General features: G+C 48.1%; 1 protein-coding gene across 1 annotated transcript in view; it reads right to left on the minus strand.

Moving 5' to 3' along the window:
* The window catches only part of LOC134065810 (centrosome-associated protein CEP250-like), a 138748-nt gene that overhangs the window by 4129 nt on the left and 117119 nt on the right, over positions 1–17500 (minus strand). Inside the window, exons 30-32 of the mRNA XM_062520898.1 lie at positions 12030–12123; positions 11121–11191; positions 5260–5362 (exon numbers count right to left, since the gene is read on the minus strand). Of these exons, the coding sequence (XP_062376882.1) occupies positions 5260–5362; positions 11121–11191; positions 12030–12123 (268 nt within the window). The remainder of the gene's footprint in view (positions 1–5259; positions 5363–11120; positions 11192–12029; positions 12124–17500) is intronic.

The following is a 17500-nucleotide window of genomic DNA, read 5'->3' on the forward strand; positions in this document are numbered from 1 at the left end:
GAAACCAGTTCAAGAACACGCTCTCTGTTGGTCAAAAAAACGCCTGAGTAAGAGTTTCTGTTTGTTTGTTTGTGTGTATGTGTATGTGTGTGTGTGTGTGTGTGTGTGTGACTGTGGGAGTCTCTCTTTTTCTCTCTCTCTCTCTCTCTCTCTCTCTCACACACACACTGTGTGTGTGTGTGTGTGTGTGTGTGTGTGTGTGTGTGTGTGTGTGCAGTCCAGGGCTTCCCTGGCCCGTTGGACCATCTCCAGATGAGATGTGAGATTCTGGCTCATTGCAGAGAGAGAAATATGGCTGCAGCCAAAGGCCATAAAACTACAAGCCTGAGAGCTCCAAAACAAACCCACCAGCGCCTTCCGCAGCAGCAAGCAGCAGCTCACACAGAGAGAGAGAGAGAGAGAGAGAGAGAGAGAGAGAGAGAGAGAGAGAGAGAGAGAGAGAGTACAGCACATTTGGATCAAACTGAGAGAGAGAGGTAGAAAGAGGGAAAGAGAAGGAGAGAGGGGGAGGTCCTGAGACAGAGTTTATACCCATATGACAGAAAGGTAGAAGGAAGAAGGAAGGGAGAGTGTAGAAAAAAAGACACACTAGGTGGGAGATACAGAAAGGAGATCCAGATAGAGAAGTGTAGGATTGGCAGACAGGACTAGCCTCGCTACCTCAGACTTGCTCATCTTTAGCGCAAATGAAGGTTTTGCATGCAGTTGTTTACACTGCTTCAAAGAAAATACATCTGTGCTGTTTAAACGGAGGTATCAGTGTACCATTGGTATTGCCAATAACCCTCCGCTGTCCATCACTGCACAAAGCCCACCCATTACTGGATCAGCAGCTGTGGTTGGTGATTCAGCAGTGGGAGGATTGCCAGGTGGATCTGCTGAGCAAATTCAAATGGGCTCACAATACAGAACAGACATACAGTACAAAATACAGATGCCGGGAGACAGGCTGAGAGAGAGAGAAAAAGTGACAAAGAGAAGGAGAGAGAGAGAGCGAGAGAGAGAGCGAGAGAGAGAGAGAGAAAGAGAGAGAGAGAGAGGGAGAGAGAGAGAGAGAGAGAGAGAGAGAGAGAGATTGTTGCCAACACTTGGTGCACTCAATGCACTCTCGGACTGTTGTTCCTTTTGTCTTCTTCATGTTTTCACGTTTTCGGCCATTTTAACAAAACCTAACCTCTCAAACCGAACGACAGCTGGCCGCTCTCGTGAAAGAGCACGGACTGTGCTGGCCCGGTATTCACGCTCGCCTGGGAAGTCGGTAAACTGGGTCCTTTTGGGGCACCATACAAGCACCATCACCCACACGACCAATATACCAAGATGGCACGACCAAGATGGCGAGGCGAACGCATTCGCAACGCTCCGTGTCTCTCCAGATTTTACAAATGTAATGTATAGACTCACAGCCAAGTTACCACTTACACACAGGGGACGGCCCAATCGAGCTAACTATTATTAAAACCCCTAAACCAAGGAGCTATCTCTGCAAATTAGGTACAGTAGGCTGGATTTAGCACCCTGCCTGTTGTGTTCGTTTGACATTTGAATTTGCAGAATTTGCATTCATGGGTGGTAGGGTGAACCCTTGGCTGTAATAATACATCCATAAAACCCTCTAGCCCTACACAAATGCACACACGCATGCGTACACACATGCGCGCGCACACACACACATGCATGCATGCGTGTGCGTGCACACACACACACACACACACACACACACACCGCCAAGTCAGGGTCAAGCAAGGCAGACATCACACACACATAACACATCACAACACCAAATCAGAGTAAAGTGTATTGTGTGTGTGTGTGTATGTGAGTGTATGGGGAGTGTGTGTGTGTGTGTGTGGAGGGGGGGGCTTTACGTAAGTGTATAGATATGTGTGTGTGTGTGTCTCTGTGTGTGAAGTTTTCATCTAATCTGAACTCATCTGGCCCACTCCATACTTTCCCATGTGGCGTAGCAGCCAGCTTGGGGGTCGGGGAAACGAGCGAGACGAGACCGGGCCAGACGAGACGAGACGAGACGAGACGAGACGAGACGAGATGGGAACGCCGTCCGCCTGCCCGTGCTCTGGAGCAGCTTCTAATTACAAACAGGAGCACGGGAGACGCTCATCAGCTATCAGGAAACCTCTCCAAGCTGCTTCCACATGGACCCCCCCCCCCACACACACACACATTCACGCACACACACACACACACACACACACACCTCATTCCCCTCCTCTGATGATGTCAGCGGCTGGTTGGCGTGAGAAACAGAGCGCTGTGTGCTCGGGAGGAGGCTGTAATGTTCCTCGTGTCCTCATGACTTAATTGAGAGAGATGACTAATGGGAGTTTCCATTATTAACAAAGGGGCCTGGCCACAGGTCAGCTGACTGGGCCCCGTACAGACCAGGCCAGGCAGGAGCGCTGATCTGGGGTGGACGAGGCCGTCATTCACGACTCAATACAGTTTAGGTTAGCTCCTCTGCCTCACACACTCACACATACACACAATTGAGTCTGAATTTCAAGGATTTGGTGGCATATGACCCTCTATGTCCCTGCTCCCTCTCTCTCTCTCTGTCACGCACACACACAGACACACGACACACGACACACGCACACGCACACGCACACGCACACGCACACGCACACGCACACGCACACACACACACACACCTTAATTAGTACCAGAACTCACATTGAATTCACACAATGATTAAAAGAAATAAAACTTTAAGACGTGAGCTTGTGTCCTGTCATAGCTGAGAAATATAGCCTGGCTTCATTTAGAATAAACACTGAAAAATGTCATTAAGGAAGCCTATCCATCATCTGGCTACAGAAGCGATATGATGAGACAAGCTGTCTGTTTTTAATAGCAATCAATATCAATTCATGCTACAGATGATATCTCTCTCTCTCTCTCTGTCTCTCTCCGGTCTCTAATTGAATTCTGACAATAATCACCACAGGTATTGAGATGCGCGTCCTCTCTGCAGGCCGTCACAAAAGAGAATCCTAATCAATGAAAACCAGAGAAATCAAGCATCATTTCATCCTTCGTTTCCAACAGAGAGAGCGAGAGAGAGAGAGAGAGAGAGAGAGAGAGAGAGAGAGAGAGAGAGAGAGAGAGAAAGAACCAGGAGTGTATTCAATCTATCTCGTTCCATTCATAAAACGGCGTGAATTATACCCTGTTACGAGCGGCCGTGGCAGAAATTAGAAATCAAATCCTGTCTGACTTTAGTCCCGTCCAACAATCTATGCAGATTAGACAGGGCCAATTTAGCCCCGGCGGGCGCGCTCATTTCCCCCACTATTACGCTGGAATGAAGGAAGACATTCCATTATTATTTAGACGGCCACGACAGCCGAGCAGGGAAGTTGCTGGAAATTACCTTGAGCTTTTTCTTTTCTTTTTTTCCTCCTCCTTTCTTTCCTCCGCCCCCCCACCCCCAACACCCCCACCACCCCCACCTTCATCCTTGCCTGAGTTAGTCATTATTTCAAACATCTTAGTTTGAATCGATATCTGTAATGATTTATTCGTTTGATTAAGAGGAGACTCCATCTGTAGGTGTCAAGTCATTACCGCCACCAGCAGTGATGAGAATATTCAACCCCTCCACCCGCCCACTCTCTCTCTCTCTCTCTCTCTTGCTCTCTCTTTCTCTTTCTTCTCACTTCCTGTTTGGCCTTTTAAAGACATGCACTCAGCCCCTGGGAGCTGTCTTAGCAACAGCACATCGTTCATTTCCAGTGAATTTCCACAGCTCAGAATACACTACAGCTACAAAGATGTAGCATTAAGAGTAATGTGGGCCGTAAAACAACGAGATGTGCATCTTACATATCACATAGCTTTGAAGTTCCAATGGGTCTTGAGCTACTTTGCACTCAACTGTTGCAACTGAGCCAGGAGAGGCCTGGTAGCAATGACCTCCGCCTTTCCACATGAATGCACTGGAGAACTGGACTTCATCATCAGGGGAGAGAGAGAGGGTGAGAGGGAGAGAGAAGGAGAGAGAGAGAGGAAGACAGAGAGAGAGAGAGAGAGAGAGGTAGAGAGATAGAGAGAGAGTCGCCATGTCTCTAGAACACCTGGTTGCCACTGCCTCTGAGACAACAGCGAGTCCATCAGTCACACCACACTGACCAGTGTAATCGCCAGCGCTGGCTTTTCTAATGGTAACCGTGGACACACGGACGACACGCCATCGCAAACACAAACTCAAACACGGACACACACCCCAACACGCTCAGATGGTTTTGATCTGCTCCGCTGACAAATGTTTGTCGATGAGCGCTTTCTTGTTTGTAGAGGAAGGAGGCTCGACGCTGTTTGCTGCAGATACGCTTCCTGAGAAGCCCGCATCTCGGATTTGCTTTGACCATTTCCCGGCGAGGTGTTCTGGCGCCGCGCGCCCCGCAGATAAACAGTGGCACCCCGTGTTTGCTTTGGTGCTCTGAGGGGTTTTTTCGGCTTCGACGTTTTTTTTTTCCTCCTCCGTCACAGCAGGCCGTATCCCAGAGCTGTCATACATAAACAGGCTACATATCCCCTCCCTCTGCTGATTTCGTGAGGAGAAAAAAAAAAAAATCGTTTGCCAGCAAAACGTCACCCTTTTCTGAAGATAACATTTCGTTTCTTTTTTGCCTTTTATCTGCTGAGGTGAAATAGCGCTTCTTTTTCGCTGCGTGTTTGATGTCGGGGACTTAAAAGCGTGTTCGTAGTTTTTGAATCAAACAGGAGGCACGGCATCACAGAGGATAGTACTTGTGGCTGGAGGACACAGGAGAATCTCCAAGAGAGCCTTTGCGCTTTAGATACTATAGTCAGAAAGCACACAGATTTCAGAGCCATTAGTCATAAAGAGGGCTCCATGACTGTTTACTCCAAACTGGAAAATGGAGATAAGAGGAAGAGGCTCAACAGGACAGCTCCAGGACCGACACAATGACTCGCAATGACTATCTCATTACACGCAAATGTCAATAGTGTTTCAGTTTTCCACATCTTAAGAGCAGCATGTACAGAATGCTGCAACTTTATATTTGGGTTAGAAGAAGGAATTTGATTGCGTGTTTATGGTTAATGTGCCCTTAAAGCGATTTTTCAACTGAAATCGTAATACATGACATGAAATCAGAATTGATGAGACAAAAACAATCGATTGACTGGAAATGTTTAGAAATTTTTTTTACAAAAACAGTCACAAAAAACATGATGAAAACACGAACCACCTAACCTCCTCGTTCATACCTGCTTGTTCAGATGAAGGATGCTGTCCATGTTGGATTGGAGATTTTCTTGCATGTCATTGAGTTTGTTGAGGTTGTTGGTGACCAGATTCTCCTTCTCAATCCTTTGGAATTAAAAGAGAGAGACACGGAGACGATGAACAGGGGAAGAAAGAGTGCATGTATCAGAACGGGCATTCTGGGAACAGAGAGACTATTTTAATGGGCATATAAACATATCATACTTAACAGTCTATCTATTTGATAGAAACTCAAAATAACGATGTAACCTTGTTTACTAAATAATCTTATTTAGAAGGAAGACCATCAGTATGTCTTCTTAAAGCTACCAACTTATTATATATCGAAATGTGGACACAGAATGAAAAAACACATTAAATAAGGAAAAACCCAGATGATAACGAGGAACACAATAAATTCTTCAAAGGATTTACTGTCCATTAAAATGCTTTAAAAATGACAAACGCTCTGACTAATGTCTGCAGATCTTTTAGGAACGAGAGAGGGCCATTTAATTAACGATGTATAGCGTAATGGCGCAGAGTACCCAGCCTTCTCTGGGAGACTTCTAAACAGCCCATTTTATGCCCAGATGAGCTTGTCCAGTTAGAAGATGGCATTAGCGTGCAACTTTCTAAATACTTTTTGCTTAAATCTTAAGGCTTCTGCCATTGGTTCTCTGACTTTATCGCCTATTAAACTACTTCTGATGTTAATTTTCTTGTAAAAGAGAGGCTGGAGTCTTTTCTCTAATCTGTAGAAAAAGTAATGGATGGAAGGAACTCCATCATGCGTGAGTTTCACATTCATTTGGGACCTAATGAATTCCATTTCCCCCCACACAAACTTTCTTCCCTATTAGCAATGACCACTCTTTATCCCATCTAAAAAAAAAAAAAAAAAACAAGTCAGGAAAAAAATGAGCCAAACTAAGCAGAGTTAAGATGCTAGAAGCCCATTATGAAGATTTACATAAAAAAAAGATTCTACCTGACAAGTCACAGCAATTCATTTGAGAAATAATGCGCTCTGTAATTTTTGGTAGACAGTTCCGTATGAATCAATGTAAGAATAGAGGGGAAAAAAATAAACAATAAATACATGGAGGGCTGGACAAACAGTCCATCAATTGAGAATTCCAGTAACATAGTGGAGCAGCCAAAAGTCTCTAGTATTATGAGGTACATGGGGCTATGCAGTAATGGCCCAGGAATGACTCTCCTCAGCTCTGAGTCTCCATCACCCAGGACAGAGATTGCACGTCTACAAGAATTTCAACAGAAAAGAAAAAAGGGAAGGAGAAGAAACGGAGGAGGAAAAAATACATATAATTTACAGAAAAGATTTAGTAGATCAGCAAACGCACAAATCTGTTCCAAGGGTTTCCGTCGGCCAAATAGCTCATATCTGTGGGCCCTTCAGCCAGACAGGATTTGGTCTTTTGTTGTTGAGTAATATGAAGTTTCAAGCAGTTAAGTGCTAATTGTGTCCTCTGCGCTTTCCAGGCGGCTGGCTCGGAGGCCGGGAGGCCGAGCACACCCTCTCGCTGATGTCAAACGCAGCTGGAGGTTTGATCCCTTTATTAGGACAGCAAAATACCTTTGCAGCCAAACGCTGCATTGTCCTCCTTTCTTTGCATGCCAGACATTCATAAACTGGGCCGAGCTCCGAGCTCCCACGAATCCCTCTGCCCCATCACGCTCGATGGGCTCTTAATCGAAAACATGTCAGCCACGCTCGAGAGACGGAGATAGAGAGGGATTGACACACACACACACACACACACACACACACACACACACACACACACACACACACACACACAGGGAGCAAGAGTAACAGACCATGGGAGAGATAACCAGAAGATAAGCAGAAACAGAACCATAATGGCTTGGCCATAACATGCTAATGCTAGGCCTTGTCCAGGGCCAGAGCAGAATGCCTGTAAATCCATCGGAGCGCCCTGAACACAACCCCAACACAGCCACCGAGCCCCACTGGGAGCTCTGGGAGTCTGGCTTTAAGATAGCAGATCTGTTTTGCATACAGTACATGCTGAAGCACTCCGGCGTCCAGCGGATGGCCAAAGGGTCCAGGGGGTGGGACGGAGAAGGGGCTGAGATGGAGAGAGTGGCAGAGAGAGAGAGAGGGGGGAGAGAGAGTGCAGAGTGAAGACGAGAAGAAGACGAGACATCTTTAAGAGAGACATCACTAGAGAGTGTGGCGGTGAGAGGGAAGCCATGGTGGTGCATCAACACTCAGTGCTGCACTCCTCCAAACAGCTGGTGTCCCGCTCGCTCGCTCGCTCGTTCATCACACTGAGGCCTCTCCTCTCCACTCTGACCGCCCTGCGTGCCTCTCCCTCCCCGCCGCCCAATCAACGCCGCCTATAATTTCTCTAATTAGCCCGGGGTTTGTTGACAACTTGACTGGATTACGAGTGGCGGGGCCACTTCCGCGGTCTTCCGCTGGGTCCCGTCGCTGTGTTTACGGTAATCCGCCGTCGTAATCACCCCGCCGTCTGCTAATTAAGAGCAGATAATTGTGGCTTGATTTAACGACCTTGTCAGGGATGGGGCTGACAAATTGCGAGGCAATGTGGCCTCCAGAAGCCGTGATGTTGCCTCACACACACACACACACACCCAGACACACACGTGTCATCTCTCGTCTTTGGTCCCTTGAGCCGAACGGCGCGGCCACAGCTTCTGCCGCGTCAGAGCGAGCGAGCGAGCGAGCCTCGGGCTTAAATCATCTCGCCGCGTGTCCCGTCTCAACTCGGTCGGCGGGACGAGAGCGCGAGCTGAAAAAAACACAGCCCACACCAAAGGAGCTGACACTTTAAGTGAGTGGTAGGACTGGCGCTAACTAGCATCCTCGGGGCTGGCACAGACACCAGCCACGATGCTCTGTGTACTAACTACGGCGCTGAGGGGAAGGATATATGATCTGGTCTGCTGTTGGGAAAACATGCCTGTTAAGTCTTTAAGAGGCCTCGGCTGGCTAATCCGCACAATTTGTACACTATTTGTGCATCCGCAGTGTTGAAAGAATTCACACTGCCACTTCATTTCTTTAGATCCAATGTATATGGAGCAATTCCACAGAGTCCATACGTCTGTTGGACTCTGGCGAGCCTTCACCCATTGCCCCTGAACCGTGCATTAATAATGCATACCCTCCCTCCAATAAAAGTGCCGATTATGAGCTAATTTTAGCAGCTAATTCAAGGATGCGCTCCGAGACAGGAGCTTTCATCTGTGCGGATATAAAAAGGGGATGAATATATGGATGTATATAGCCCCACAACAGGAACTCTATAGGAGCCTTTCATAAGACATAATGATATGGCTCGTCGTGGCCATGATTACTGTCGCCCTGTTATGGGCAGGAAGACAGCCGAGATGAGGAATCTTTTCAAAAGAAATTGCATAATGATATTACGTTGATGTATGAGTCAGATTGGGGTGGGGGATGGGGTGGTGACACCGTGGATATAATATGACTTATCTATGCTTACATATCTCACACGGTTTTAAAAGAAAGAAAGCAAGGAAGCAAGCTAGAGAGGAAAAAAAGAGAAATTAAGAAAGAAATAAAGAACAAAGAAAAAAAAACCTCAAGGCTATGAAAATGATACATAATGATAATCAACAGAAGATCATAAAACTCCAAATGGAAGATGTGTGTGTGCCTGTGTGTGTCTGTGTGTGTGTGTGTTTGAGAGACACACACAATGGAGACAGGTGGATTCCACTGCAGCCTTATTGCAATTTGGACGAGTCATATTCAGCCCATACTAATCTAATCACCACATCTATATGAAGAGAATTTCTCCCCTCAATTATTAGAATAGACAAAGAAGGGTGAATGTGGAGGGGTGGTGGGGGTGGTGGTGGTGGTGGTGGGGTTTGCTATTCATCTTGCTGTCATGCCGTAATACTATCATTAAAATGACTGACAGCTTTAAAAAGCATTTGAAACCAATAGGAGTCAAAACAAATGAGCGCCGGCTGAAAACAAACTCTGGTGTTTCATTAGGAATGCGCAGATGCCTGGGAGTCCAGCCTTAATGAAGAGAGAGAGGGGGGGCAGAGGGCAGGGAGCACTGAGGGAAGGGGGGGGGGGGGGCAGCGTGGAGTGTGTATATGAGTGAGTGAGTGTGTGAGTGTGTGTGTGTGTGTGTGTGTGTGTGTGGGTGTGTGGGGGGGTAGTTGGGGTATTGGACTGGGAGGGTCAGTGCTTTAGGCAGGTACTGGGCTGCGGCGGCCAGGCCTTTGATGTTTTACTCTCCTAATGAAACTAATAGATAGGCCAGCGCTGATGAATCTCCTCTGACAGCAGCTGGGAAGTATTAGTTTGTCGTTTTTCTTCTTCCCCCCCCCCCCCCCCCTCCTCATTTTCTTTTTAAGCGTTGGCCGGGATGGGCGCGCGCGGCGTGTATTATGCATGAGCGTGACACGCAGCACAGCGCAGCGCATGAGGAGGACTCACGGAGCGCCCGCTGGTCCAGGACGTCTGCTTTCCTTTAAGGACATGATATCATTGCCTGTTCCAAGGGCTAATTAGTCTGTGCACTGAACCCAGCACAGATCCTCTGTTTGAAAATAATCACGCTTAAGAAATTCTCAGATGCTCGCGCGCACACACCCAACAGGCGTCCCCTTTCGTGAAACCGGACTTGAGACTCGAGGAAAAGAGACGCGCCGCGCGCCGGACAAAGGTCCAGTCGGGCCGATGTAAAAAAAAGTCGCATGGAAATAGCTCTGAACATGAATGACCCGGGGCTGGACGCACAAGCAAACAAAAAAAAAGATAATCTTTCAGATCTTTTGTGCAACTTTTAACAAGACTGAGCACAACATTTTCAAGAGAGCAACTTCGCTAATAGGTTGATTTGTCATATGTGGCACTAAGCCGCTTTCAATCAAATTTAATTGGCTGACAGTGCTCTGATGCTCTGGTGGAGCTCGGACGAGGCAGCGCATACGTCTCTCCCTCCAGTGTCCCCGGAGGCCGTGCTGTTAGCCAGGTCCTCATCTTCCTCCACGCACGGCTCTTGCTCAGACGCATGACTGAACAGGCTGCTGCACGCCGCCCTTCATTCAGACGCCGCCGATGAGTCCCGTGTCCAGCTATTAAATAGCGACTTATGTGCAAAACTACGGCGCCGAACGGAAACGAGTCAACGTGTAGCCATCATCATGCACCGATAATATCAAATTGGTCAGGGTGTCGCTGATGCATCTCAAGAACACATTCAAAGCTTGCACGAAAAAAACAAAACAAAATAGTTTTGCAGAAGGTAAAATAACGTCTGGATAGACACCACCAACCAGTAAAGTTTGTGCAGGTAAGATAGAAGTTAGCCTGCAGCCTAGAGCTTTTCTATTGGTGAAGCAGAGGCAAGGATGTACAACCACCTAATCAGAGCCTTTTTCCAGCTATTCTCTTTGAGGACCAAGGACTTCTGCTGGCAAGATTACTGTTTTGCCTCAAGTGAGTAGTCTTTCAGTAAGCTCTCCTCAACCACTGCACTTGACAACGTTGAAGTATACTATTACAATATAAATATATGTGCACTTAACCTGCATGTGGAGGAGGTAATGTGTGACAAGAGCTGGCCATATATCCTTAACAAATGAGAGTGTTGCATAACTAAATACGTTGCACTGCGCACAGTTAAATAAGGCGGCACGTCTAACAGTTCCAGAGAACATAATACACCAAGTATGGAGTGAGAGGATGCACTTGTCTGCATTTAGCCCACATAAGTGTGCGAGAGAGTGAGGATGAATATGCACGATCCCTGCCACATGGACCTATGGGGCTGATGAGTGTGCACAGAGAGTGTGTACTTACTCCTCGGCCTCCAGCTGACCTTGCAGTTGATTAAGAAGGGCCTGTTGATTATCCGAGTGGTAGTGGATGGCCTGAGTGATGGAAGGAGGAAAGTTCATTAATGCTCAGTGCATTAACAGTGATGGAGTGCTATGGGAGGCCCATGAACCTACCCGCAGCAGATCCCACCACCGCAGATGAAGGTGTGATAGGGTCTGGGGTGGGGTGGGGGGAGGACTGGGGGAACCTTGTGGTACACACACACACACACACACACACACACACACACACACACACACACACACACACACACACACACACACACACACACACACACACACACACACACACACACACACACACACACACACACACTCATACACACACACACACTCACACATACAGTCTTTCTCTCTCTCTCTCGCTTACACACACACACACACATACACACACACACACTCACACACACACACATACAGTCTTTCTCTCTCTCTCTCGCTTACACACACACACACACACACACACACACACACACACTCTCTCTATCTCTCACTCACTCACTCACACACCTTTATCATAAACATGCTGAGCAGCTAGAGATGAAATTGCAGCTACCCATCAGATGGCCAAATAATGTCAGTAAATTTCTTTCAGCTTTGTATCATTGCAGAAGCTTGATATACCATGTTTGATGTGAAGTAGATCTTGAATCTCAAAACAAATAGCAGTACTTCACTGCGCATTGGGGAACACAGGGGACTGATTACTTCTATAGCTAAGGGGATACAGAGGCGATTACGGTTTGGACACCGTTATTGTCTCCAAAAGGTGTCTTCAGAATTAGGACAGGGCGAGAAGCGGGGCTTCTGGTGTGGAGAGTCAAATGCTGCTGGTCTGTTGGCTGCAGCACTGGGCTCCTTCATGTCTTACCTTTAAATGCTCCAGCTCCCGCTCCCGCTCATAAGACGCTGCTCGCAAGGTCTTTAGCTCAGCCTCCAGAGCCTCGCCACTCGCCTGCAGATTACTGAACACACACACACACACACACACACACACACACACACACACACACACAGAGAGAAATGAGACAGGGAAAGAAAGAGAAAGAAAGAAAAAAAGGAGAGAGGGATTGTGACAGTGAGAGAGAGAGGGGGGTTGAAATAGACAGAGAAAGAGCAAGACATACAGAGGGAAAGAGAGATGGAGAGTAAGAGACAGAGAAGAGAGAGAAAGACAGAAAGGGGGGGGGGTGTGAATTAAGACGGGAGTGCGTGGGGAGCAGTGAGAGAGCGAGTGAGAGAGAGAGAGAGAGAGAGAGTACAGGATGTCTTGACGGGTCTGATACTGTATAATTTTAATGATGTCATTTAAATGACATGATACTTTATGATGTTTAATGAGCGACACAGTCTGACCCCCACCAAGCAGAAGACGGAGAGAGCAAAACTTTATTCATTTATGAAACGACCACGCTGCCCGCACAAAATGGGTCATCTACCGAGGCCTGTTAGCTCCAGCGAGATTGCCAAACAGATTTGCTGTCAAACACAACTCCAAGTTTGGCCCCTAAATGAGGGAGATTGCTGCACGAGGACTAACTAGCAAATGTAGTGGTTTTTCGCAATTTGATGTCTACCACATAAGGTTTTAGATGAATAGGATCTGTCATGATCAAAACAACCAACTAGGGTCAGCCCACAGAAGAAGAAGAAGGAAAAAAAATCACGCTAACATTTACTAATGATAAACATAACATTTAGTAGGATTCAATTTTGCTTAAAAACACCCATATAAAAATATAGCATAAATATAACGACTTTTAAAAATGTGAGCAAAACAAACAAAAGAAAGCGGCTTGTGCGGTTGTAAGGGTGTGGGGATGACTGGTCGACGATTGTGCTTGTCTTCACGTGTTGTTGCAGGAGACCTTGACCTGTCTGTGCGGACGAACACTAAATCAGTTTAATTGAGTCTCCCAAGGAGAGTGGGAGATCGCATGTCCGCCAGTGACCAGCGCTCTAAGTCATCCGACCCCGCTTGCCTTGCTCATTACCCCCATTACGGAGGCTCAAGATACAATTAAAGTGGGGAGCGCGCCTTTCCGGTAAATTGCCAATCACGCTTCCCGATTCTTACAAACAATTGTGCTTCACGAAAACACGGTCGCTTCTGCTCCGAGTCAGGGCCGGGGGGGGGGGGGGGGGCGCTTTTGTCTGCAGCGGACGTTCCGGTGATTTGAGCTGACAGCTCAGTGACGCTAGCGCAAAGCACTCCCCGCCCCCCTTCAACCTCCAAAAAGCCCCCCCCCCCCCCCCTATGTAAGCATCACAGGCAACTGGGGGAGAGCCTTGACAGTTTTAATGAAGCATCACTGGTGAATATGCAGGGGCAGGCCTGAGCTTGGGCCTAGAGGATGCCTGAGAGCTATGGGCCCCGTGACAGGGCTGCTCTGGAGAGGCTTTAAAACACAGAGTGTGTGACGCCACAGAAGACAGGGGGGACACCCCAGTGTCTCGTATCAGGGCCTCATCACTGCCTGTCAAAACGGCGACACTGTTTCAAGAGTTTGTGTCTCTGCGTGTTAGTATGTCTGTGTGCATGTGTGTGCCTTTACTGTATGTCTGTGTGAGTGTGTGCATGCTTTTTTTTTGATGTGTGATTGCATTTCTGTGCATATGAGTGGATATGCCATTTTTTGTGCAAGTGTATGCAAGTGTTATACAGTACGTGTGTGTGTATGTGTGTGTGTGTGTGTGTGTTTGTGTGTGTGTGTGTGCGGGTGTGTGTGAGTGTTAGCACCAGGTCGTCAGCTAAGCCTGTCACTCTCGGGCTTGGTGCTGTGAGCATCAGAGCTGAATTAAAAGCCTGCGAGTGGGAACGCAGACTGCTGACACATACCACTCTGACCTACTTTATTTGCTGCTAAATTAGCACAGCTTGATAGCGTGCCTCTCTTCACCTCAAACTTAGTCAAGCTACGGCAGGTGCTGGAGTACTTGTCTATTGTGTGTGTGTGTGTGTGTGTGTGTGTGTGTATGGATACAGTATCACATATGCTCTAAGCATGGACATTTCAGCTTGAACCCCAATAGCACTTCCGATATTTACACCCAAAAGGCCCAGCCTACTCTCATTGGCTGCTTGCAATGTCAATCACAGGAGCGCACAGCACTGCTGACGTGCTTGAGTTGTCCGAATTGACAGCCAGCCAACGTGAAAAGTCACCAGCTGTTAACCTCACACGAGATGCTGAACACTTGCACGTAGATTTGATCCAAAAGCAACACTCCTCATCAAAAATCACTACACATTGTATTATGTGCAACGGAAGTATATGATTGTGAATGCAAAAAAAGGAAATTCTGCAAAGTAATAACGGGGCCAGAGCAAGGCATTTAGCCTATAGCGTATCGATTCAGCAGGCTGCCGAGAGCAACCGTCCCCTGCATAATGCCTTCTCACCGAGGAGTCCATCTGTATCACCTGCAGACGCTAATGTGGCGTTCATGATGTGGAAACCAATCCATTCATTAGCACAGTCCAGCTAGCGGCTCAGTTAGCACCTGGGCCACATTAGCATACTGGAGCTTGTTCTCGTGTGAGAGAAATGAGGATAACATAGAAAATGAGGAATGAGGGGGAAAAAATGGAAATGAAGTTAGAGAGTCGGAAGGACACACACACACACACACACACACACACACACACACACACACACACACACACACACACACGCGCGCGCACACGCACACTTGCACGAACGCACTCACTAGCATATGCCGACATACACACACGCTTTTCTTATTCTCATGGGTGTAATTATCTTCAGTAGCCAAGCGGTGGCTATCTGTGTGCTGTCCTCTCCTCTCAGGAAGTGGAGGCGGTGGCAGGCGGCAGAGCAGCGGACAGGCTCTTGTCTCCAATCAGCCGCAGATAAGGTGATTATGTTTTACATCGGCCCGCACTGGGGATTTCTTCATCATGCAAAGCAGGCCAGGTGACACGCCGACATAGACGGACTGAGTGAGTGTGTGTGTGTGTGTGAGTGTGTGTGTCAGTGAGAGAGAGAGAAAAAGAACACTAGTGAGAATGTGTGTGTGTGTGTGTGTGTGTGTGCCTGTGTTCGTGTGTGTGTATGCGCATGTGTATGTGAGACAGGCAGAGAGAGAGAGAGAGAGAGAGAGAGAGAGAGAATAGCAGCTGATAAAAGAGCAAGGTCTCATGTTCTGATAAGAGCAAATGCAGCTCAGGCAGGAAGCCATCTTATAGTGAGTCACCTCTTCAACCACTCCACTGCACACCACGAGAGAGAGAGAGAGAGAGAGAGAGACACACGGCCATGGGAGATGGGGACATCATTACAACAATATGATCAATTACATTTTATTTATTGACTTTAGGGGGGTTGTTCCCTACAGAGCATTCTACTGTACTGAGCACACTTGTTGGAGTTTCACTAAAGAGCATCCATCATTGAAGGAACATCGCCACTCGCATGTAAAACAATACCAAACCCCATCCCAACAAAGGGACTTTTGATTTTATTGCCTTTGACTTGAACGCAGTGACTTATTGACTTTTAATTGACGAGAGCTGGAGTGCAGCCCCCAGATTACTCAACAAATTCCTTTGTGTATTGGGCCACGCCGAAAAACCGATCCCCCGGGCCAACGGGGTGTCTTGTTGTTTGGTCGGGAGCGACGTCGCCTTGTTTGTCGACGCGACATTTGTTCTGAATGAGGCGGCCACAGATGTGGGCTGCGCTTCGTGTGTCAGCAGCGTTTACTGCCGGCAGACATGTACGCTGTCACAGACGCCACTTCCTGCCTGTAACTCAGCGGCAACGTCGGCCCGTCTCCAGCCCGCGTGTGAGCGTCCCGCCCCGCCCACCCGCCCCCGCCGCCGCCAATCACAACGCGCCTCCTCAAACCAGGAAAACATTAAAGCCCGTCGCCAGACATGTAAACACATGTGTGACAGTATATAAGGCATGTAATTATTGGCATACGATAATAAATTATAATCGGAGGATGCTGACGAAAGATAAAAGCAAGTACAGTAGAGGCATGGAAGAGACTAGAGGCCGCTCGCCATTGTGGAACATACGCTATGACGACATGCTGGAACCTGATGAGACGCTGAAAGATGCATCCAATCAAATGAAAGAAGTCAAAGGATTTCCATTTCCCTCTTTTTCTGTTTACTTATTACACGGTAACAAAAGAAGTAATTGCCATATGGGGAAAGCGCTAACCTTTTCCGAAACGCTGGCATTTGACTAATTACAGACGATAGAGTGTGACTGTGTGCAGATGCTTTCCGTGTGAATATGTGTGGATGTCTAAGCGCGGGTCACTGAATGGGGAAGAATTCCTGAGGAGTCGTCCCCCCCCCCCCCCTCCCCCCCTTGGTAAGAAGAAAGATGGGAAAAAGATGGGAAAGGTCACGGATAATTATGTGTCAGCTCTCCCCGTCATTCCCGACGCGGACGCGGGCGACGATGATGGGCCTCGGCGAGATGGAAAATGTGACGCTGGCACGACCTCCTCTACAGGTGCACACCTAACGCACGCGCTCCGCCATTTCCTGCCATTAAAAGAGGAAATCTGGATGCGTTTCGACCTGAGATATAAAACAGCTGGCTTGATCTCTCCTGGCGAGGGAGAGCGAGACGCTGGCGACAGCCAGGAGATCTCTGGCGCTAAGACAGAAGATAAGCGGCGGAATCCATCATCTGCCCTGCGTAGACTTGACCCCCCTCTCTCACACACACACACACACACACACACACACACACTCTCACTTCCTTGCCTTCCCAGTGCCCAAATACGCCCCCCCACCCCATCTCCCCTCCCCTCTGTTGGCCCCCTCAGGGCCGTAATGGCCATCCTGTGTCCCCATTTACCCCACGGTGCTCCAGATCACAGAGCAGATAGCGCTGCACTCGGGCTCTGGGAAACACAGCTCCAGGAACAGAGGCCAGAGCGGGGCGCACAGATATGGAGGGAGGAGGGGAGAGAGAGAGAGAAGATGAAGTATGAATCAGAGAGAGAGAGAGAGAGAAAGAGGGAACGAGGACACTCTGAGAAACAGAGACAAAGTAAGAAGGAAGGACAGACAAAGGGAGACAGACTGGGGCAGAGAGAGAAATAGAGAGAGAGGGGGAGGAGAGAGAAAGAGAAAGAGAGAGAGAGAGAGAGGGAGGGAGAAGTGAAAAGAGAAAGAGGGAAATAGGAGGGAAGGGGCGACGGGAGAGCGCGGGGCGAGAGAAAGTGCAGGCCCAACCACAGGGGCTCTGGGGGGCTTTGTGTGCGTGTCCTTGAGTGTCTCAATGAGACGATGACTGTGGGAGCAGATATGCTTAAGAAAGCCCTCCCTTTTGATTTGCTGAAGAAGGGCCC

This window comes from Sardina pilchardus, chromosome 19, assembly GCF_963854185.1.
Source record: "Sardina pilchardus chromosome 19, fSarPil1.1, whole genome shotgun sequence".
Lineage (NCBI taxonomy): Eukaryota > Metazoa > Chordata > Actinopteri > Clupeiformes > Clupeidae > Sardina > Sardina pilchardus.